This window comes from Aspergillus aculeatus, assembly GCF_001890905.1.
Source record: "Aspergillus aculeatus ATCC 16872 unplaced genomic scaffold ASPACscaffold_20, whole genome shotgun sequence".
NCBI classification, from domain to species: Eukaryota; Fungi; Ascomycota; class Eurotiomycetes; order Eurotiales; family Aspergillaceae; genus Aspergillus; species Aspergillus aculeatus.
The window spans coordinates 467,163-488,633 of NW_017962995.1; the positions used below are offsets into that span (position 1 = coordinate 467,163).

General features: G+C 52.9%; 9 protein-coding genes across 9 annotated transcripts; 2 read left to right on the top strand and 7 right to left on the bottom strand.

Moving 5' to 3' along the window:
• Nucleotides 1-2,329: 2,329 nt before the first annotated feature.
• Nucleotides 2,330-4,474, bottom strand: ASPACDRAFT_81975 (acyltransferase family protein). The gene is made up of 3 exons (XM_020205994.1): nucleotides 4,092-4,474; nucleotides 3,378-4,005; nucleotides 2,330-3,305 (listed from the first exon to the last, which is right to left on the bottom strand). The coding sequence occupies exons 1-3, from the start codon at nucleotides 4,194-4,196 to the stop codon at nucleotides 2,629-2,631; spliced, it is 1,410 nt and encodes a 469-aa protein (XP_020051840.1). The 5' UTR covers nucleotides 4,197-4,474; the 3' UTR covers nucleotides 2,330-2,628.
• Nucleotides 4,475-5,061: 587 nt separating this feature from the next.
• ASPACDRAFT_81977 (transcription initiation factor TFIID subunit 11 family protein) lies at nucleotides 5,062-6,945 on the bottom strand. Its single transcript, XM_020205995.1, has 2 exons — nucleotides 6,275-6,945; nucleotides 5,062-6,039 (listed from the first exon to the last, which is right to left on the bottom strand). The coding sequence occupies exons 1-2, from the start codon at nucleotides 6,787-6,789 to the stop codon at nucleotides 5,493-5,495; spliced, it is 1,062 nt and encodes a 353-aa protein (XP_020051841.1). The 5' UTR covers nucleotides 6,790-6,945; the 3' UTR covers nucleotides 5,062-5,492.
• A 632-nt stretch (nucleotides 6,946-7,577) lies between these two features.
• Nucleotides 7,578-9,139, bottom strand: ASPACDRAFT_47858 (adenosylmethionine decarboxylase SPE2; the record flags this gene model as incomplete). Its single annotated transcript, XM_020202021.1, has 2 exons — nucleotides 7,578-8,956; nucleotides 9,019-9,139. 2 exons carry the CDS (start codon nucleotides 9,137-9,139, stop codon nucleotides 7,578-7,580), a joined length of 1,500 nt encoding a protein of 499 aa, XP_020051842.1.
• A 1,740-nt stretch (nucleotides 9,140-10,879) lies between these two features.
• Nucleotides 10,880-12,790, bottom strand: ASPACDRAFT_126958 (TATA-binding protein-associated factor TAF6). The gene is made up of 3 exons (XM_020196988.1): nucleotides 12,157-12,790; nucleotides 11,688-12,106; nucleotides 10,880-11,629 (listed from the first exon to the last, which is right to left on the bottom strand). Exons 1-3 carry the CDS (start codon nucleotides 12,524-12,526, stop codon nucleotides 11,081-11,083), a joined length of 1,338 nt encoding a protein of 445 aa, XP_020051843.1. The 5' UTR covers nucleotides 12,527-12,790; the 3' UTR covers nucleotides 10,880-11,080.
• A 598-nt stretch (nucleotides 12,791-13,388) lies between these two features.
• On the top strand, nucleotides 13,389-15,046 carry ASPACDRAFT_47860 (putative meiosis-specific topoisomerase Spo11; the record flags this gene model as incomplete). The annotated part of the gene is made up of 7 exons (XM_020202022.1): nucleotides 13,389-13,680; nucleotides 13,776-13,842; nucleotides 13,929-14,037; nucleotides 14,130-14,219; nucleotides 14,293-14,373; nucleotides 14,442-14,513; nucleotides 14,573-15,046. The coding sequence occupies 7 exons, from the start codon at nucleotides 13,389-13,391 to the stop codon at nucleotides 15,044-15,046; spliced, it is 1,185 nt and encodes a 394-aa protein (XP_020051844.1).
• Nucleotides 15,047-15,451: 405 nt separating this feature from the next.
• Nucleotides 15,452-16,067, bottom strand: ASPACDRAFT_36146 (E2 ubiquitin-conjugating protein UBC7; the record flags this gene model as incomplete). The annotated part of the gene is made up of 2 exons (XM_020200181.1): nucleotides 15,452-15,705; nucleotides 15,821-16,067. 2 exons carry the CDS (start codon nucleotides 16,065-16,067, stop codon nucleotides 15,452-15,454), a joined length of 501 nt encoding a protein of 166 aa, XP_020051845.1.
• A 1,012-nt stretch (nucleotides 16,068-17,079) lies between these two features.
• ASPACDRAFT_14437 (scramblase family protein) lies at nucleotides 17,080-18,827 on the bottom strand (the record flags this gene model as incomplete). Its single annotated transcript, XM_020197140.1, has 3 exons — nucleotides 17,080-18,174; nucleotides 18,229-18,400; nucleotides 18,463-18,827. Coding segments are annotated over 3 exons (1,632 nt in total), but the record flags the coding sequence as incomplete, so codon positions are not given.
• Nucleotides 18,828-19,082: 255 nt separating this feature from the next.
• Nucleotides 19,083-20,092, bottom strand: lcl2. The gene is made up of 2 exons (XM_020196989.1): nucleotides 19,850-20,092; nucleotides 19,083-19,768 (listed from the first exon to the last, which is right to left on the bottom strand). Exons 1-2 carry the CDS (start codon nucleotides 20,022-20,024, stop codon nucleotides 19,575-19,577), a joined length of 369 nt encoding a protein of 122 aa, XP_020051847.1. The 5' UTR covers nucleotides 20,025-20,092; the 3' UTR covers nucleotides 19,083-19,574.
• A 207-nt stretch (nucleotides 20,093-20,299) lies between these two features.
• Nucleotides 20,300-21,190, top strand: ASPACDRAFT_36382 (mitochondrial 54S ribosomal protein bL27m; the record flags this gene model as incomplete). Its single annotated transcript, XM_020200202.1, has 1 exon — nucleotides 20,300-21,190. The coding sequence occupies one exon, from the start codon at nucleotides 20,300-20,302 to the stop codon at nucleotides 21,188-21,190; it is 891 nt and encodes a 296-aa protein (XP_020051848.1).
• Between the last annotated feature and the right edge of the window lie 281 nt (nucleotides 21,191-21,471).

The following is a 21,471-nucleotide window of genomic DNA, read 5'->3' on the forward strand; positions in this document are numbered from 1 at the left end:
TCGCGAGATATCGATGATCTGGCACGCCAACGTAACGCTTCGAGGGTATGCCGGCTTCAGGCGGATTGGCAGCTCGGTCTGCTGGTTCATTTCGGGGGGGCTCCTGTTCTGGCCTGTTTATCAGTGTTCTGGCTGGTGTATCAGTGTTCTGGCTGGTGTATCAGTGTTCTGGCTGGTGTATCAGTGTTCTGGCTGGTGTATCAGTGTTCTGGCTGGTGTATCAGTGTTCTGGCTGGTGTATCAGTGTTCTGGCTGGTGTATCAGTGTTCTGGCTGGTGTATCAGTGTTCTGGCTGGTGTATCAGTGTTCTGGCTGGTGTATCAGTGTTCTGGCCGGTGGAATGGTATCAGCTATCAGTATAGATCATTTTAATGGAAACAGGTCCTGCAGTTAGAACAAGTATCGCCTGAGTCTGCGCTGTGATCAGAGAGGAGGCCGGCATTGAGTGAAACGGTGAGAAAGGAAGCATGTTTCTAATCCCATGCACTTTCATTCAATATGGCCAGTGAACCCGTCCGTGTCGCTTAGTCGGCGACGATGCGATGCAGCACTGGAGACGACCGTTGCCTAGAAGCGGAGCCCCATGATGTCGTCGTTATCGTGAGCTGGTGCTGTTCGTGTTGCTCTTTTTTCCTTTCTTCCTTTCTTTCTTTCCTCACCCCCTGGAGCTATCTCTTTCGCGTGAATCTCCTTTAGTGTCCTTTGGTGGTGAACAAGAAAAAACACACTTCAAGATCCATACTCTAGGTATTAAGCAAGACCTCCTAGAGTTCAGTATGTGGTCCCTCGAAGAAACCGCTCTCGAGACCTGGTACGTGTATAGCAAAAGACCTGTCTTCTGGCCATGATCTCTCCTACATATCCCACAGCTCAACCCCACAAGCTAATCCTTCAGCTACAACAGCTTCAGCTACAGCCACGAGCTGACTCTAGCAGGAATCGCTCCTGCTCTGGGCCGTCCACAGTATCATCAACTCCTTCTCCCATCCTTCAGGATGAAGGGAAAGGGTCAAACACCCTAGTAAGTCCTGATTCATCAACGGTCTTCTGCATCGTGTCTCCTGTCTCCTGTCTTCTCTCTATGTTATGAGCCCAGCAACCAGATCAACCTCGCAGCTAACGTATTCTCTCGTTCAGAGTAAAATCCTTCTTTCTAGAGGACAGGCTCACTCCCTTCCTCAGGCTAGGCCCTCTGGCTGGACCAAGGCTGGGAAAATAGCCCAAAGACCTCGAAACTTTCCAAAACCAAAAATTCCCAGCCTTGGTCCAGCCGTACTACAGAAGGAAGGTCGGCCGTCAGAATCAATTGATCGACAGCATCACCAAATAAATCCCATGCTTAACCACTGGCCCAACCTCGGCCTACACAAATATATATATATATATATATATATATATATACATTTTTGTATAAACATATATACAAAAAGTCCGTCAGATTACTTTCCCAATCCCCGATCATCCACTAATCACCGCTACAGACTAAGCTATCACCGAGCAGCACCACCACAAGCGCACCTCTACTCAACTCAACCCTATAGACAAGATATAGGATAAACTCCCTCTCTTCCTCAGGCTACTGCCTTCTGAACCAAGGCTGGGAACCGTCCAAAGATCCAAACTTCTCAACATCCCCAGCCTTGGTCCAGCCGCACCACACCGCAGAAGAAAGGCCGGCCGTCAGAATCAACATCACCAAATAAACTCTCAAACTTGGTCCCACTGGCTCAGCCTCGCCCTGAACACACACGTACGCACACACATATATATATAATATATACACAAAAGGTTCGTGACTCCCCTCCATCACATCACGTTGATTCTACTGCTCATTCCCAGACAGATGAACCAGACCGGCATGCGGCTCCGATACCACAATCCCTTCCCTTCCCCCCGGCCGCCGGAGTAGGCTATCAGGGTGGCGGGTGGGGGGGGGAAGGGGAAGGGAACACAAAATGGAAAGGAGATTTGGTCATCTGTGGGATGTTTGTCTTTGCTTTAAGACTTATGTATATAATTTATTCACATATATATCAATCCATCTTGTATCTACTTCTAGCTTTGCGGATTGGTTCTCGAGGAGATCCCAAAACCCGCACAGAGTATTGCGTGGTGCCTGGGACTATAGCCAAGGAGGAAGATGAAGCAGAAGGAATCTCGTTGGACGATGTGTGGTTCTTTAAGGGTGCTCGTGGCAGGCCTGCATTGACGTAGACCACATCTGGATATACTCCAGCCCTGCACAATCAGTGGACTACTTGAATGAACCATGAAGTTCACCTTCCTCAGACATAAGCAAGGAATTCTTCTTACATAGGCACAGCAGGGTACGAATAGGAGTGCATTTGACCACACCAAAGTTATGAGTACATGTGAACCTGAGGATGCGAGGTATATGTCAAGTACTCCAGCCATCTCCAAATGTCCCCACCACCTTTCCCACCATCCCAAACCTGCCGGACCCAAGAATAAAAAAGAAGCGAAATACATATTTATATATATCAAAAGATGGCTATGGACAAAACACCCCGAGGACCTGGACCAGCCAGAAAGAAGTCCTATCTTCACCTGCTGCTCTTTAATCCAAATAAAAACCCGCGAAACCACCTCCACATGTTATTTTCTGGATCAAGTGGTAGGCATCGGCCGCAACTGCATCGGCAGCTCGGAGGCCTTCTCTTCTTGTTCGTCAAAGACCTTCTTCTCGATCCACGCCGTGAGGCGGGCGCAGAGAGGGTCAACGTAGGCAGTCCACAGGGAGGCGCAAATGTAAACCAGCCCGATCCAGAGCGGGATACAGAGGGCGACGACCCAGGGAGGGCGGATGGGCAACCACGGGGGGAGAACAGTCTGGCCGTTCTCGTCGACAGTCTCCTCCCATGGTTGGCCGGTGATGCCGTAGAGCATCCAGCACAGAACAGTGCGCAGGAGAGTGCCGTGGACGAGGTAGACGGCGAAACTCTGCTTGCCGAGCCAGAGGAGGAGGCGGTTCGCCAGGAAGGACTGCGTCCCGGGTGAGATGAAGATGGCGAAGATGATCATGTCCACGCCGATGGCACTGTACCGCTTGCCAATGTTAACTTCGGGAGGGAAGATGTAGTGGGACAGCTTGAACATGTAGTCGGACCAGGTAGCCCATTCGGGGTGCTCGCCGGGATAGGAGCAAATCAAGAGACCGGCGATAGTGATCACGATGGCGAGGATGCGGCGCGGCCAGCGGTGGGCTTCGACGAGGGAGCGGAAGGTGGTGTCGTAAGACATATCACTGAGGAGCATGCCATAGACGGCTTGGAGTTGGAAGGTTTCTACCAAGGGGGTGGCGAGTTAGTGAGGAGGGGAGGGGCCGAAGTTTGGAAACCGGGGGGGGGGGAGCTTACCAGTGTCCTTGGCGGCGTCCTGGTGGAAGTACAGCATCATGCCAATGTAGATGGCAATGCGAAACCGGAACTGGACGTACATGGTGGCGCAGAGCAGGACATAGACGAGCATGGATGCCTTCAGCAACGGCAGCAACGCCCATTGGTGGTCATCATAGGCCATGTACCCGGTGGTCCAGGTGCTGAGGAAGTTCCCTCCCAGGCGAATGACCTCCTTGAAGAACGAATCTTCCAAATCCGGGGCGGCATATCGACACCACCAGCAGTCGGAGCGGTTGGCGACAATAAAGGCGCCAAATTGGGCCATGACCCACGAGATAAACAGGGCAATGGTGGCTGGGAAGATTAAGCGCGGAGGGCGGCGGAAGGCGCTCTTGGCAATGGTCGAAAACGCACTGAGGTGATTGCCTGCCCGCGACAACTTCAACGGCTTCAAGGCACACACATAGCCGGTGAGGAACGCGAAGATGGTGACTCCGAGTCGTCCCTGCCATGGGATGCGGAGGATGGGCCACTGGAGGACCCGGGGAGGCACTCCCTCCTTGTCTCTCGGCGCGAAGAGATCATAGTCCCAGGCGCGGGCCAGGTGGGTGAGAACAACGAGGAAAGAAGCAATCCCGCGAAGACCCTAGCCAGTCCGGTCAGTATGTTAGTCTGTTGTTATGTTGCCCACGAGGCGTCACCGTAGACAGACGAGCACGAGGAAGGACATACATCGATCCACTTGACACTTTTGCGAGGGTCTCCGGGGGGAGCGTTGGGATTCCATAAAGTATCCCGTAGGCGAGTGTAAATGCCGGACTTCTGTAATGACTGCATGCTGGAAATGAAGGAGGATGTAATGTAAATCTAATGTATATTCATAGAGCAAAGAAAGACAGGCTGGAGTTGGCACGCAAGCGAGCCATTCATAGATACAACCAACAGCCGAGGTAAGAAGAAGGAGAATGAAGCAGTAGGAGGGGAGTAAGTTAGTAAGGTAAGTGAGTAGAAGAGATGGAAGGAAGGAAGGAATGACAAGAGAAGGAGAAGTAAATAGAAGAAGAGGAAGGGGAAGAGGAAGGGAGGAGGAAGAGGAAGAGGGGAGGAAGAAGGGAAGGAAGGGGAAAGAAGGAGGAAGGGAAGGAAGGAAGGAAGGAAGGGAAGGGAAGGGACAGTAACAGTAAGAGCAGCAGCAGGAGCAGCAGCAGGAGCAGCAGCAGCAGCAGCAGCAGCAACAGGCGTGGTAGTGAGTAAGTAAGTTACTGTAAAGACTGTGAGTGTGAGTAAGTACTACTCCGTACTCGTACAGTACTGTGTAGATAGATAGTAGGGCGGGTCGTTCATATGCCCGATTTATCAGTAGTACCAGTCCAGGTGGAATTGGAGTACTCTGAGTAGACCCGAAAAGGGAGCTGCCAAGCCCTCCAGCCGAAAACCCGTAAGGCTCAGGGACTGAGAGGGACTTTTCCACTTTCTGGCACTCTTTGGCACACTTTCCAGGGGTGGACGACAAGACATTGGCCATTCTTGGCTGGCTAAATTGCGCCATGCCGAGCCCTATGATGCCATTAATACACTTGCGTGGCCCTCTTCTTCCTTTTATTCGCCCTTTTGCATGCACAATGCAAAAAGAAAAATAATAATCCAGAAAACAACTAATTATAGCCAGATATGTGTAGGTGCCCCCCCCTCTTTTGCCGTTGCGTTGCGTTGATCAATGACTATCAAGCCTCCATTGAAACCCATTCTCACTATAATGGAGACAAACACGTATTATTAGTCTAAAACATCGCCATCTTCGACCTGTCACCACTCTGCGCTTTTTCGGCAGGTGGCAGGTGGGAGAAGAAAATTTTGATGGTCGCAAAAGAAAAGAAAACGGGGAGTACCGTACGGCGTACATTCACTCACTTGACAGACACTGACAGACAGAGGGTTTATCCACGGTAGGGATGATTGATGGGTCTCTTTTTTCTTGGCACTTTGGCCCTCGCCCTCTCCCATTCCCTCTCTCAATTCCCGAAGGCCCTCTCTTACTCCCTCTAACCTCAACCAACCCCCCCCCCACCTGACCAAAATCCATACCTCTTCATGATTCAGTCCCTAATTGTCTTGGGTCTTGGCCGTCAGCACTCAACGAAAGATGCGCCGTCCTCCGACGCTACCTGCAGCCCAAGTCACCGACCCCCGAACCCCCAGATTGCCCATACTCAATCCGGAGAATCCAACGCCACCTCCTTCCCCATCTCGCTTATACCGCCGAAGCGCTTCCCTCAAATGGGCCGGAAGGAGCTGCCCCCGGTGCGGATTGGGAGGTAATTTGGCCTTCATCTCGTTTTTGGCAGCAGTCGTCGTCAGCAGTGGTCCGCCTCTATCTATCATGCCCTGTGGCTTGACCACTCCGGGATGATGGTTCGTCGTGGTTGGGGTGGTGGAGGTGGAACTGGAGGCCGCCTGGTCATGAGCTTCGGCCCATTCCGCCTGCACCGTTCGAGCCTTTTCGATAATCTCGCCCGCAAACACCTTCGTAAATCCGTTAATCGTCGTCACCACGCTAGCCGGCACCGATTGCGAGAGCGCATGATTGACAATTCTCCGTAGCGTCTCCTTTCGTAGCTTCGCTCGCTTGAACAGATCGTATCGCTCCGACTGCAGCGGATTAAACGCGTCCACGAGTAATCTGTTCGGTCCAGCCGCCCACCACTCTGGTTAGCATGGGATTCTCTTCGTTTCTTTTTCTTCTTTCTTTCGTGGATTGTTTCACCCTTCCTTCCTCTCATGCTTTTTCTTGTGTCGTCCTCCTTCCTTGACTTCTCGACCATCACCACAAACCACACCACCAAAAAACAAGCCACGCAGTCAGGGGGGAGGGGAAACCCAAGGAAAGAAAGGGAAAGGAAAGTTGTCAAACATACGCAAGATTCTTCTTCTCCGCCTCCGTATCCGTGGTCCCTTCCTCCCTACCCAGTAGTTCACCCTCATCATCAAAATCATCATCCTCATCAGCATCATCCCCGCCTCCTCCTGCGCCTGCCCCTGCCCCTGTGCCTCCCCCAGCACCAGCCCTCACCGAGGCGCCCTCCGCGTCCACGGACCCCATCCGATCCACCATCCCCGCCCGTAGACTCCCTTCCTCGGCGCGCTGCTCGCGCTCCTTCTCGGCCTTGCTCTTGCGCCCGCGCTTCTTGCCCTTGGTCGTGAGGAACACCCCGTCCGCGCTGGTGCCGCCCAGGCTGCCCGTGAAGCTGCCCGTGACGCTGCCGGCGTCGCTGTAGGCCCGCGACGAGGAGTCCAGGTCCATCGTGTTGGGGAAGGAGGTCTGGCGGAGCGGGTGCATGCGGGGCCGCTTGGGGTTGAAGCCCGCCGGCTGCGAGGCCGACGAGGAGATCGAGGGCCGTTTCAACGGGTTCGTGGGCGGCGGGGAGGACATGGTTGTTTTTGTGGATGATGATGATGATGATTATGACGATGTTAATGGTGGGGAGGAGGTAGGTGTGTTGTTTTGTGTTTGGCGCTGCTGCTGTTGCTGCTGCTGCAGTGTTCGAGGGAGAAAAGGTTTCGTTATGTTCAAGCCTCAGATGACGACGGTCGCAGAATTTAGCCCGGCCGCTGGAATCAAAGCTGCAGGATCGACTGGGTGCGTATCATAGACTGGTTTCATTTAAGAATTCATGCACAAAAAGAATACTTTGTGCACGGGTAGATGGAGTGGGTGAGTGACTGGATTGAAGGTTTGAGTGAGGGTCGAAGTGTTGCGACAGAAAGAAGTGACGGAAAACCGACCTTCCCTTATCAGAGGGTCCCGCCCCCATTCGGCAACTCTGCCGACCCACGATGCGTACGCAATCCTCTTTTTAGGGCCACTGCTTATTTCTACCTCACCCTTGCCTTACTTCTATGTCGCAGACTACGACCCGCGCATCTTCTACGAATGAATGCAAGTATAGATTCAATCATCATGTTCAGGTAAGTGAAGGAAACTCAAGGCCTAACGCACAGGTGGCACACCACCGCGCTCAACGGATAATAAAGGACTCGATGAACTGATGCTGGGAACACAACGCAACTCAAATCGCTAGAAGCACAGGCAAGCACAGAATACCCGACATGAAAGGACCTGAAGGTAGGTCGGAATGCACATCAAAGCAAGAACACAATCTCCCTGTTCCACCAAAGTCATCCTTCATGACCTACACGGACGGACACATGGCTTCGCTCTCAGATGCGCTCTTCTCCGAGCCTGGGGGCCCCCCCTTTCCAGTCAAGACGTTCGTAGTAGCGGAACACCAGGTCATATCCGTCCAGGTCATGCACAATCCGGTCCACCCGCCGGTATCCCTCCACATGCTCCATCTTGGAGGTGCGGCGCAGCAGCTGTCGCTCAAAGTACTTGGCCTCCTTGATACTGTCCCACTCGCCCTCAACCACGGGCAACTCGGGCTTGGCCTCGAACAAGGTCACGGTAAACCGGCCCGGCTTGAAGATGTTCACCACCTGTTGGATAATACCCGCAGTGGTCTGTCCGTTCTGCGAGTGAGGTACATTGGTCTCAAACGACGCATACGAGCACTGCGGCTCGGGTGTAACGTGCACCGTGAAGTAGTGAGTGCCAGTGGTCTGGTCGGGCGATGGAATCACTCCGTTGGCGGAGAATCCACAGGGAGTGAACAAGTAGGCGTCAATGCGGGACTCTGGGAATTTGGATTTAGGGTAAACATCAGACAGGCCGCACGATTCTGACACCACAGTACCCAAGGCGTGACCCTCGGTGGTCAGCTCTGCTGGCAGGATGCGGCTCCCGTCGGAGGAGGACACATCGTCCATGTCGGAGTTGTTGCTGAAGACATCCACTGGGTCCTCATTGTCGGTTTCAAAGTTGCGGTACCGCTTCTCTGCCACTGCAGTAGCATGGTCCAGGTAGAACTGCTTCGCGTTCTCCTCCTCCAGGTCAGTCATCAACACCTCCAAAGTCTCATCCATAGCCTCGGCTCCCGGGATGGCAGCGTGGCTGGGCACACTGAGAATCTTGGTCTCAGTCATCTCCTCGTCATCCGCCTTGGGACTCGCGGGAGGTGTGAGCATGGTGTTGGGCTCAGTCAGGTACAAGTACCAGTGCTCGCCGTTCATCTTGCCGATCATGTAGGCGCTACCGTTCAAAAACAGTCGGTCCATGGTCCGAACCTCATCTCTCCAGCTACGGTGGGGACCGCGCTGGCGATCAGGGAACAGGAAGTTCTTGCGACTGTAGAAAACGCGGTAAGGCGCAGCAGCAACGGAAATGCCACGCGAGGGCGCCGCAGCGCGCGGGAAGCCGCCAAACAAAGCGGCGATCTCGAGAATGCGGGGCAAGCCAGACAACAAGGTGGTGGTGCCACAAGTCTTGAGAATCAACTTGTGAGGCCAGACAAACATGCTCGACTCGGACAAGAGGTAAGCGTCCACATCCTCGGACGACACAATGGAGAGCACTTGGCAGTTGACGAGATCCAGCATATCCTTCCAGATTTCCTCGGGCACGGCCTTCAGGCCGGCGGGACCAGCAGACCCCAGCTCTTGGGCGGAAGGTGCAAACCAGACCTCAAGGAGCTTCTCGGGTCCTATGAACACATCAGCACTGCGCACGTGAAACCAGGAGTAACAGCAGAAGAAGCCAGCTTACCTTCGAAAGCATTGGTAGAGTCAAGGTCCTGGGTCGCTTCATGGTTGATCGTCAGCGACGGCGTCCCCATGAAAGAGGACGGCGACTGAGTGTAGTTCTTGGGGATCCCGATGTAAACCATCTTGGCGGAATCTGAATGCGACAAGGAGAGAAGCGGCGGCGACGGAGCAAGTGATGGAGCAAGCGCGTGACTGGAAGTGTGGACCGTAGACAAAAGAGCCTAGGAAGCACTATCTGCTGCCCAGACGAACAGGGGGGCTATGTCCGTCTGAGAGAGTAGGCCCTGAATCGCAAGGGCGGAATTGGCGCTCAGCCGGAGAGGGGAAGGTTCCAAAAGAGCCTCGAGGGCTACTAGGGAGGGCGGAAGGAAAGGGAAAGGAGGAAAAAGCCTCTGGCGAAGGGAATGGTGACTATCAGGTGTCGACTCCCGTTCTGGAAGATTCCGATACCGTTCAAAGTATCGGGTCTAGCAGACGAGAGTATCTGCTTTTAGGATTTAGAGATGAAGAAGAAAACAGGTTGCGCAAGTGAAACGAGGTCGAGAGTTAATCGTGCTATCGAGGTCTGAAGAATCACAAGTCAGTCATGAGCAATCGGTTACACGGCGGTCTCTTCTGATGCAGAGGAAAGAACCGTGGAGGAAGAAGGAGGACCTACTTTGCGGGCTTGGACAGATATCGCAGTAGATCCTTCGGGTTCATGGAAGGCGAAACAAGAAGTGAGCTTAAAACAGCACGGTGTCGCGAGAAGCCAGAATATCGGACATCTGCGAGACGACTTTTTGTTGCAATGCGATAGAACAGGCGAGGGGAAATTGAAAAAGAAAAGATTGAGCAACCGGAATTGACTTTCAAAAAGCAGTCAACGGTTGACAAGCTATGTTGTTTAACAAAACAAAACAGACCTCAACAAAGTGAGGAATGGGGAAGGAGGGGGTGGGAAAGAATTTAAACAAAGAGAAAAAGACGCGGACGTGAGGGGGGGGGCAAGAGAAGTTGATGCTTTTGAGTGATTATTATTCTGTGGGCCCGAAAAAGTTTCGTGGGGCGCAAAAGACCAATCTGGGTTGGGCTTTTGGCTGCAGCACAGAACCTGGCAAGAAAAAAAAAGGACCGGTCAGAGAAGAGGAAACAAGTCGAACCGGGAAATGCAGGATAGAAGAGAAGAAGAGGGGCAAGGGCATACGTAATTGGAGGGAGAATGCAGGAACGAGTCTGAGCAGTTGAGATAAGGTGTATTATTGATTGTTGTAGGTAGGCTGGCAGACTCTCCCACAGCTGATTCGATCTGTAGAAGGAGAAGAATGAGCAGGTGAGTGGTTTTTTTTGACGCCTGACCGCGTCAATCTAAGACAAGTTCCAGGCGGGACTGGGGGGACTCGGGAGGCAGAGAACAGGGCCAGAGCACTGCACTGCACTGCAGAAGGGAAGAGTTACTGTTTCCAGTAGGCGGTCAGTCCCCGCTCATTTCCCCCTCATGCTTATCTCAGCTGATCTTCTCTCCCTCAAGCAGTGACGTCGTGAAATTCAATCGGAAATGGCAGAAAGTCACATGGCAGGAATGACACGGTAGTACTCGTTAGTTTACTCGGAGTATTCATACTAAGGTTAGGAATTTAGTCTAGACTATTCTTAGTATTATTCTGAGTTGTCACTCCCTCCATCATCTTACTTCCTTCCTTTCACCTGCACCTGGCACTTCATCCCTTTCTACTCTCCCTCACTTCTTCCCTATCTTCTTTATACTTCTCCATTGAAGGTCGTGCATGCGTCATTTCTTATCATTATCGACACCGCTAGAATGCTAGTACTAACTTTGTATGTATGACTCCGTCCAGTCTGTCACAAAAAAGGGGGGGAAAGGGGGGGAGGGGGGGGGGCGAGAAAGGAAAACAAGAAAGAACAAGAACACCTATTTCCTTTTCCAAAACGCCATCTCTTGCTGCAACAGAAGCAAACAAAAGAAATATGAATCATCCCATACGGACCGACAAAAGAGGGGTTGCTGTAGCCTAGGGCCCTAGTACCACCTTAGGTACTGTAGGTTTCAACCGTTCAACCGGTCAAGCGTCGAGAATGGCCCGCGCGGTTTCCACCTCCCCCACGTCCTTGATCTTCGTCGCCAGAAAGTCACCCACTTTCCCACTCAATCGCTCCCGCAGGTCTTCCGTGACAACGCCCCCGTGCCCGTTGGTGAGGGCCGTGCGTCCTTCCCGCAACGTTGCCAGAACCCCCATCAAAACCATGAGAACTCTTTCGGCCTCCGGTCGCCGTGGGCTGTCCTCCGCCATTCCGTCCTTCAACAGGTTCCCGTAGGTCGGCAGGTTAGGCAGAATCAGAACCCGCACCGCCTCGGCACCGCCAACCGCATGAAGTCCAATGATGGCGCCGTAATGTGCCCCAAATGGTTTGGATGGATCCAAAAACGTCTTCAGACATGAGCGAGCCAGTCGTGGCTTGAGCGTATGAGAGGAATGCGAGTACTTCTTAGCAATGAGACCCAGGAGCGACGCGGAAAGATCACGGAGGGCAAACTGCTCGGTCAATTCAGCGCTGCCGCCCAGTTGTCGGGCGATCAGGCAGGTGAGAATGGGCGGGACAAGTGATGGGATCTGCCGATAGCTCATTAGTAATCCTTGCGAAAGTCACTCTCCCTAGTGGTATACTCACATAAGGGTCAACATATAGTGATTTGTTCTGCACGAGGGCCTCCGCCATGTGCATGACCTGCGTAAGGACAAAGATATCCTTCAGGCCGTGGGTCACCTTCTCGGAAATGAACTGAACAAAGTATGGGACCAGCTGGTGCAGTCCCGGATCCTCTCGTAGGCTAGCATAGCCTGATGTGCGATATTCTTCGCTGGAATCGTCCAGGAAGGCGTTGCAGACTTTTTCGAAGTAGAGCTGGAGTTCCTTGGACAAGACATGCTTGACCAGCGGTTTGACGGCCACATTGCCCCCTCCACTCATAGCCGCGAGCGTCGAGCTAGCGTTAGGACCTTTGGACATCAATTCGAGGTTTCTCGAGTCGGCCGCGGTAGGGTTCTGAGGGATGGACGGTTGCACTCCTTCAACGGCGAGCCAGTGCGCTTTGCTGCGTCAGCAAGGAAAGACCAAGCGACAGACCGGGGATCCTTACCTGTGAACGAGATTTCTCGGGGCACTCTGGGTAATGGCGCGTTAATCAGCTTTTCGAAGTCCACCTCCTCGTCTTCCACGTAGAACAGCGGTTGTCCAGGTCCCAACGACGCCTCCCCGAACCGCAAGGGCCTCGTAGATTCATATCCGTAGAGTGGCTCGACGTCGAGCACGCGCAAGGCTTGTGCGACATCCTGTGTTGAGAGCAACGTTCGTCGACTGTGGCGCATGAATTTGAGGGCTTCTTCCAGAACCTGCGCGATGCGGTATTCGACGTCACGGGCAAGGTTCTCGGTCACATCGTTGTTGAGGTTGACGATGCCCACCGACTCGGCAACATCGCGGATGTTATCTGGGTTCCAGACCGACATGGCGGTGGAGATGGCGATGGTTGAATTGAGATGAAGCGGAGCGGAGGAGGGTGCGGTAGAGGTCGTAGCGAAGGCGAGGGGTGTGTTGAAGGCTGATAAGGGAGAAATATTATTACAAGATGAGAAAGACAAGAAAGAGAACTCAATTCTCAATTGAAGGAATCATGAAAGTAAAATGCGGGGTCGACACTCGTGTTAATCGAGCGCCCTGAGAATAAATTGGAGCTGATGGAGGAGGATCGGAGATGCGACGCGGAAAGCCGAGCTGTTACTTCGAGCGGAGGAAGAGGAAAGCGGCAGGAAATTCTTGTCCCGCCCTCACGCCGAGGCCCGTCAGTCAAGCTCAACAATGTCTACCGCAGTGTTTCTACGTTATTATCCTCAAACAGAACTTCGTGGAACACAATTAATCAATAGGTCAAGTGAGAGACCTCACAGTGCATACAGCTTTCATTGTTTCCAGGTAAGAATACAGCTATTGTGCATCATGAATGGACAGGACACACTTTGAAATCCGCCAATCTATATACTCATGCATGCCTGAGGCTTTAAGCTGCTCATATAGTCTACTACACACCTTCCATCCTCCATGTAACCAACAATTCCCTGAAACTATACTATTCAAATCAGATGGACAATCAATCACAGAGACTGCACAGAGTGTAAAGCCATAAAATGGCTACGATCTAAACCGCGTACAATACTCTCCACAAGATCCCAGTCTAACTACTATATACTACCTACACCAATCTATACTCAAATCCCAGCCCACATACTAGACCTCAAAGACCAGCCCAAACGCCCTCCCAACAACCCAGTCCCCTCTAAACCACAGTCCCACAATCCTATAAACCCAGCCACCATGCCCCTCAATTCACAAACCCCCCACCACCTCAACACAGCCTCTCCCTCCCCCACCGAAGAGCACAATCAAGTTCGCGTGAAAGACTACATCACCAACACCCTATCCAACCTCCTCACCGAGCTCGGCTCCCCAGACGGCCACCCCTCTATCACGCTCAAGACGCGGTCCACAAAAGTCTCCACACGATTCATAAACCCTGAGACCGGGGCCCTGGAGACCCATGCTGCCTCCGCTGTATCCACCACATACACCTGGCCGGGGAAAGACTGCTACGAGGCTTGGAAGTTTAGTATGTTTCTTATCCCCTCCCCACCTCTCAATCATGTTTAATTACACCCCACGGAGTATAAGGCTGTTAATGCAGGGTACGACCCTCGAATTCAGCTGTTGCAATGCTAGTCCTGAGTGGAATCGCTGACGCGGTGGACAAGGGAGTGGTGGTCTCTAAGAGGTACTGAATTTCTGCAGCACAGAACAAGTAGCACATCGGACAACAGGCTGACCTCCCATTCTTTCTACTATCACCCGCGAGAACAGAGATATATACTATAACGACCCGGCGGTGTTTGGATCCCAGCGCATCGTGGATAGACTGGTCGATGACTTCGCGTATACCATTGGTGTGGACAGAACGGCGCTGAATGTGGTTTGTACTGGTTTTTCTCTGATGCTGCTGATATAGGAGAAGCTGAGTGGACGAAATGCACGAGCTGACCACCGCAATGGCTGAATGTCTAGGGAGCAGCAGCCAAGGGCCTCGTCGTTGGATGTTTCCAATGGAGGATCAAAAACCAGGCGAGGGTTGACGATGCACATTTCTTCAATCCGGTTGGCGCACACGTTGAAGAAAGAAAAATTCCGATCTGGGGACTTTGTAGCTGACTTTCACGCCCCCGTGCAGGATACCCTTGTCCCGAGGCCGCATGATATCCTGGGTCTGGAGGTTTCAGACATCGAGTGGGTGCTCATCCTGGAAAAAGAGGTAAAGTGCAGTCCTTCGCCTATACAATATATGAACTTTGGGTTGGCTGATTGCAAACAAACAAGCAGGCAGTGTACCGCCGCCTCGCGGGGATGAACTACCATGTCCGATCTACAGCGGGTCTGGGGATTCTGGTCACAGTGAGATCCCAGCCCTATCCAACCCTTTTCTTCATTTCCAACAGGATAACCTGCAACAGGGTAAAGGATACCCGGACCTCAACACACGAGCCTTCGTTCGCCGGCTTTACGACGAAAGCAGACGCCGGCAATCGAGCAAACGAATACGATTCTATGCACTTGTGGACGGTGACCCCGATGGAATGGCAATCATGTCCACGTACAAGTACGGGTCCCTGGCATATGCGCACGAGAACAGCGCATTGAATTGCCCTGAGATCCACTGGCTTGGCCTCCGGACCTCGGACATCGTGACCGGAGTGGACCCATCGGGGAACGATGCCCTCCTCAGCTTGACCCCGAGAGACAGGAAGAAGATCCTGGCGATGCTGGCCAATAACCCAGAGTGGGCGGTGGATGGTCCCGAACAAGAGGCACGAAGTGAGTTGCTGCAGATGCTGATGCTGAACGTCAAGGCGGAGATGCAGATCCTCTATGACGGCAACGGGGGCCTCGTCCGATGGCTAGACCGCAGGATGACGCACTTCCCGTGAAGGAATATGTGCCACAGTAGTCTTGGGATAGTGGTACAAAAAGAACACATACTTATCTGCACTCCCCACAACGGGAAATATATGCATTGATAAAGATATCAGGTCGGACCTTATGATCTGCATGTGAAGAAAGGAACTGGAGCGAGAAAAAAAGGAAGATCGAGAAAAGAAAATGAACGAATGAGCACACCACAAAAACGCCAGCACCGGCACCAATGCACCCAACAGGCTATGCCACGCACTTCTTCCAGACAAAAAGGAAAACAATTTCATACACATGTGCAGGTGAAGGACGACCGGCTTCCCTATATACTTTAGCCAGCCCGTGCTTGCTTGTGTATTTTTTCTTGTCTTGTGAGATTTATAGCCCAAATAAGCATGGCCTCCCCCCAAGGCAGCAAGAAATCACAACCCCAAGCCTTTCCGGACCTCGTCACGGACCTTACGCTCGTACTCACTCCGTCGCTCACGCCACATCTTGGCCGCCTCGACATTCGCGGGACTTTCGTCATTGGGCTCGGCGAGCATGCTCATCACGGAAATGAGGATCTTCTCCACGCTCTGAATGGGGGACCAGCGTTCCGAGGCGTGTTCGTAGTGGTTCGGGTCGTCACCAGGGGGGTGAAGGATGGAAATGCAGACGGTGCCATTAGGATACACTATAATAAGATCACAGTCCGTCAGTTTTCTAGCTTTGAACATGTATGGTTATGCGTAGGGCGCAGAGAGATCTTGAAACCAACAAAATTGAGGCCAAAATGCAAGGTTACTGACCATTGGGATGCCAAACCCCACCGCCAACGAACTTCATAGTCGGCGGGCTCAGCGGATAATCCTTGGGGAACTTCAGCTCGGCCGCGAAAACACCGCCCTCGAAAGGTGTGCCCTCCGGCCCCTGAATCAAGGCTTCCCAGTGGAACATGTCATCTTCCGTGACGGGGCCAGCGGTGATGCCATCCGGCGGGTTAGTTGAGAGGTTCTTGTACTCGTGGAAGAGGCGCTTCTGTGCGACGGATGACATGATGGCGGACCTGTGCGAGAGAAGAAGTGCCCCGACGAGAGATCTTTTTTTAAGAGAAGGTGTGTTAGTTCTTGCTGTGTGCAGTACAGAGCAAGAATTGAGAAAAAAAAAGGTGGGATGTGCCCGTGGAACGATAAGACGGAGGGTTTTGAGGGGGAGGGAAATGATAAAGAGGGAAATGCGGAAGATGGACTCCGGGTGCGGAGAGAATGGCCAGGAGTTGGTATGGGAGGATGGGTGGGGTGTTTGCGAGACAAACGGGGGGCTTAATGTACCTTTTGGCAAGGGGTGAGGGGCAAAAGGGACGGAACTGGAATATCGGTTACTAGAAAGGTGGGAAAGAAAAGCAATTGGAGAAATGTGATTCAATTTCTTCGGATTTGCCACTTTGATTAGGTATTGTCCATTCAAAGAGGAATCCAAGAATCCGATGAACGCATCCATTGATTGATGAGGGGGAGGATGGGTTTGCTGCCTCAGGCTACTGAATTCGCTCCTTATCGCCGCCTGCCCCATTGGAACTGCTTATCGGCAATCATAGTAGAAATAAACACTTGGTAGAATTCCTTAATAGAGCTACTTGGGACAAGCCATAGTCCATATACATCCATGAATAGAATTTGGATATATTGAGTGGCGACGCCTTCATTTGCATTTGAGTATAAGCTACTAGCCTAAGTTACCAAATCTCGTCAACACCTTTGTAGTGTGAGTGCTTGGATAACCCGGAGTACTTAACAATACCAAGTGCTCGAGCGGTTCAAGAGAGCATTTTACAATGTTCTTGTATGCTAATCGTTCCTCATCGTCATCCAGATGGAAGTCATTCTTGACCATTAGCTGCCAATGACTGACAACCTTTACACTGTTGACAACTTTCACTTCTAGGTGGTCGGACTTCTCACAGCATGTTCTTTGGGTTATCGAAGCTATACCAGTTCAACTTGCCTTGTAACACGTCTGTAAACCGCGAGTCAAGACTTCATCATGCTCCTCAGAAGAAGTCCCAACTATCACCATCACCCCCGTCGCCTCTATCATCTTCCTCATCCGCCCACGGGTCTTCTCTATGATCCCCGGGTTTCTCTTGTTGTTCATCGGCCCAGACGTCCCCGTATGGACCCGTCTGACCTTCTGCCGGAGGTTGCTGACCTCCAGGTGCAGCTTGAGAGTCGGGAGGGGAAGCTGGTGGAGTTCCTCCCACGCCCCGCGACATGGCGTCGTATCCTGCCATGGCGCCGGCACCTGCTGCACCTGCCATTGCACCATCAGCTAAGCCGCCGGCGGCCCCAGCCCCAGCCCTACCGACAGTACCTGCAGCAGCTTCTCCAACGGCCCCAGCAGCTCCAGCGGCCCCGGCCTCGCCAGCGACAGCACCCCCTGCGGCAGCTCCCCCGGCGGCGGCCTCTCCACCGAAACCAGGAAGCCAGAGGGGCATGAAGCCAAAGCCGCCGGCGCCGCTATGGCGACTGAAGTAGTCAAAGTCAATGCTGACTGCAGTGGCCAGCATGACAGCGCGCTGGTCTAAACTCATTGCAGTCACGGCGCCGGACTGTTCGGGTGTCTGCTCGCTAGGAGAGGCAGAGTCCATCCGCAAGGCATACACTCCAGTGTCCGTGAAAAACTCGCGGGCAAACCCGGCGAAATTCCGGTTGACAGAACCAATCAGCCGGCTGTCAGCGGAACGGAGAGCAAAATCCCACGATAGGAACGGTTCATCGACATACGCGAACTGATTATAGGCACCCGCAGTCTGACCAGCCTGCGAAGACTGGACCAGCTGCATTTGCTGGGAGCTTGACAAACCGGTCTGTTCGAGTGGTAGTGTCTTCGTTCCCATGTCTAAGGCCGAATTGGGCGAATGGTGATATGTGAACAGGTTGTACTTGCGACGTAACGGGGCCCATTGCTGCTGGGCTTCTCCAATGACTCGCATGTCGTCGAAACCGAGGGACGAAACGCGGGCATTCGAATCACCGGAGGCTTGAGCTAGTGAGTTCGCAGAATTGGCCTGTAGAGCCGTGGACGTGGAATGGGCACTCTTAGCCACCTCGAGAGGGTCGTAGACACGGATACGGGAGTTGATCCACGAGAATGGGCGGTGGAACTAAGTTGCTGTATTAGTACTCGAGCTGAATTGCTTTCATCATGTAAGACTCACCCGCAACACTTCATTCTCATGTTTGTCAAAGACATGCGTGACGAAGCTTCGATGTGTATTGAACCACTGCCTCGCCATCATATTTCCCACGCCCTTCTCTTGCTCTGCCATGAAACCGATATGGTTTCCATTGGCATCCATGACAACATATTTGTTGGCTTGTTCAAATCCGCTGCGACCGAGAGAGCGGATATTAGCCCTGCATAGACCCGTACTGCGAAGGAAAGCACTCACATCAAGACATTCATCAACTCTAGCTGGCGTTGAACAACCAGGCCCGAATTCGCCAGGATGGATGTTGCCGGGTGGCTCTCTTTGATCACTCCATGAGGATCTTCGAGGATGTGAACGGGGGCAAGTAGTGTGTTCTGAGAGGGATCGTAGTGGGGATTTGGTGAGTCGGAAGGAGGAGGTTGTTGTTGTTGTTGTGGATCGGAGGATTGCGATAATGGCACATCTCGTCTGATGGGTTCTGGTCTGCGAATTGAATTGCGAGGGCCACGAGGATTAACTCGTCCGCGATTCAGTGAACTGGCGAATGCCCGGCCGGGCGTTCGAAAGCATCGCGTATGCGATGGTCGGAGTATGGCACTCCACATACTGCAATGAGCAAAACCAGTGATCTTAGAGTAAATAAGGATAAATTTAATTTTGGGGAAGAATATCGTGTGAAATGGCGCGACGAGTCGAGTGAGAGTATGATCGTGGAAAGAGAAATTCATGGATGGCGGCGTTGATGACGGAGTTCTTCGCCTCAGGCCCGCCTCCGCGGCTATAGATCGTTATCAGTTCGCCGCAATTCCACTGTAACGTGGAAGCTCGATTCATCATTTACATGAGTACGAGTAGCATAGGTCCGAGATTATTTTAGATTGTGATTGGTTGTAGCCAAGGCATCCTAACTGTGTTGGAACAATATACTTGTGCCTGAGTTCTCGAATAAGCATCTTACCCACTTGTCGATCGTCGCTAGATCCTCTCGCAAGCGCAGTACATTATGCGCCATCAGCAACCCAAGAGCCTATATCATTCCTGGGTCATAACAGTTGGATGTGTTATCATAGTGGACTGTCCTGAGCATCGATTGCACTGAACTGACATAGGGGTGGGGAGACGTAGATGTCACATTGTTTCCATTGAGCATTGAAGGCAGAGTTGTTGAAGGTATTGATGGCCATATCGCACAGTTATTAGACGTTCGCTCTCTTTTGACCAAAATGCTTCCTGAAAGTCAAGGGAAGCAGCGTTGACATCCTGTTCTCGATCTGCGAAAGGCCCCAGTACATACTCAGTGCCCGTCACCTAGTCCAACAGAATGCAGCAATCCACCGATATCCCGCATACAATCACAAAAGACCCTTGCGCGCCAGTTCAACCTTGCGCGCAGCTTCGCCGGCCTTGAACCCTCCCTTAGAGACGCAGACAGCACTCCCTTCTCCTAGCTCAATCTTCTCTTCGACATTGGGATGCGGGCATGGACAGTGGTGGGGGAAGTGGACGCATGCTAGGGTTCCGGGGCACAGGTAGCGATCGCAGTGAGCTGAAGTTGGAGAACAAGTCATGTTAGCTCTAATCTGCAACAACATGCAAAAGACAAGTCCATAAGCATCTGCAGACTCACCTGACTCCCATTGGTTCTGATACCGAGAACTATCGCTAGGGACATTTTGCGGAGCCTGATGTTGATGGCCGCCGCCCCCGCCGCCGCCAAACATATGCTCGAAGAACTGGAATTGGGCGTGGGCGACAGACGCCAGGAGGAGGAGGAGCCCAAAAGATTTGATCCAGCCGAGCATTCTAAACGATTGTATTCCCTTCGTCAAATTTGCAAGGAAATAAAAGTTCAGTAGAAATCGTGCAAGCGGGAACTTGTGATTAATACTGTATAGATCCAAGACGGCCAGTTGGCCCTTCCCATGGCAGCACGTGACTAACCCAGTCATGCCAAGCCTTTTCTCATCCCGCAAAAAAAAGGAAGCCGCCGGTCTGGATAGCTTCATTTTCCCCTTCTCCACGCCCGAGGAAAAAAAAAGACAGGCTGCGGTCGTCTCCCTTCCAGCTACTACACGCAATGTTCCAACCCCGTGGAGTTCTAGCGCCCTTCCGGGCTCTAGAACGAGCCATTGCGCCCTCCACCCTTCGCGTCGCCTCGTACTCGACCTCGATCCTCTCCTCCCGACCCATCCTCAACTCCGCCATCACAAACCCTTCCTCCTCGTCCACGACATTACCAAGAAGCAACACCACCCGCCTCCTCCCGCCCACCACGACCTCTCTCCTCAACAACCTCCTCACCCAGCAACAAATCCGTCACGCCTCGCACGCCTCCCAAGGAACCGCGAACCGACACTCGCGCGATCCGGCCGGCAAGCGTCTCGGCGCGAAGCGCTCCGCCGGCGAGTACGTGGTGCCCGGGTGCATCATCTTCAAGCAGCGGGGGACGAAGTGGTTCCCCGGCGAGAACTGCGGCATGGGGCGGGACCACACGATCTACAGCATGCAGTCCGGCTACGTGCGGTACTACCTGGACCCGGAGCGGCACCCGGACCGCAAGTTCATCGGCGTCGTCTTCGAGAAGGACGGCAAGCTGCCCACGCCGCGCAACGCGCCCACCCGCCGCCGCCTCGGCCGCGTCGCCGTGCGCTTCGATCCCGCCGACCTGCCCATCAACCAGAAGCAATCATCCGACTTGGTGGCCGAGGTCACCGCGGAGGAGACGACGGTCGGGGATGTGCCCGCTGTCGATGCGGAGGCCGGCTTGCGGTTCCGCCCCGGCTACATGTACCGTGAGGCGAACTGGCAGATCGGTCGTGCCGCGGAGAAGGCCGGCATCACCGCCTTGCCCCATCGTCGCAAGAACCGCTGGCTGGCGTGGCGCAAGAGAACGGCCAAGGCTGAGCGCGTGGCTCAGATGAAGAGCTTGAAGTCCTCCAAGAAGTCCGCTAAGAAGGCGAAGAAATAGACGGGAACCTGGAAATTTCCGGGCCGTTGGGTCTTTATTTTGTGAGAGCCGGGTTTTTGGACTTGATCTTGTAGCCGATTATAGGCCACTCTCGCCTTTCTTTTCTTGCTCGCTCGGCTGCTTTGCTTGCTTGCTCTACGTCCGTGATGTGACCTACTCGGGTCCCTGGCATGCAGTGAATTTCTTTTTCTTTCTTTCTCATTCTCGTCTCTGGCATTTGCGTACAGTCATGGGGTTTATTATATTGGGTGTTTACTTTTCCATTTTTCATGTATTATAAG

Excerpts from the sequence above, each read along its gene's own strand:
- ASPACDRAFT_126958 (XM_020196988.1), bottom strand. The coding sequence starts at position 12,526 with ATGTCGGTCTGGAACCCAGATAACATCCGCGATGTTGCCGAGTCGGTG. Across the intron at positions 12,107-12,156 it reads CCGAGAAATCTCGTTCACAG|CGCACTGGCTCGCCGTTGAA; the intron begins GTAAGGATCCCC and ends GACGCAGCAAAG. Across the intron at positions 11,630-11,687 it reads CACTATATGTTGACCCTTAT|ATCCCATCACTTGTCCCGCC; the intron begins GTGAGTATACCA and ends AGCTATCGGCAG.
- lcl2 (XM_020196989.1), bottom strand. The coding sequence starts at position 20,024 with ATGCTCGGCTGGATCAAATCTTTTGGGCTCCTCCTCCTCCTGGCGTCT. Across the intron at positions 19,769-19,849 it reads TCAGAACCAATGGGAGTCAG|CTCACTGCGATCGCTACCTG; the intron begins GTGAGTCTGCAG and ends CTCCAACTTCAG.
- ASPACDRAFT_81975 (XM_020205994.1), bottom strand. The coding sequence starts at position 4,196 with ATGCAGTCATTACAGAAGTCCGGCATTTACACTCGCCTACGGGATACT. Across the intron at positions 4,006-4,091 it reads AAAGTGTCAAGTGGATCGAT|GGTCTTCGCGGGATTGCTTC; the intron begins GTATGTCCTTCC and ends CGGACTGGCTAG. Across the intron at positions 3,306-3,377 it reads GGACGCCGCCAAGGACACTG|AAACCTTCCAACTCCAAGCC; the intron begins GTAAGCTCCCCC and ends CCCCCTTGGTAG.
- ASPACDRAFT_81977 (XM_020205995.1), bottom strand. The coding sequence starts at position 6,789 with ATGTCCTCCCCGCCGCCCACGAACCCGTTGAAACGGCCCTCGATCTCC. Across the intron at positions 6,040-6,274 it reads GCGGAGAAGAAGAATCTTGC|ATTACTCGTGGACGCGTTTA; the intron begins GTATGTTTGACA and ends TGGACCGAACAG.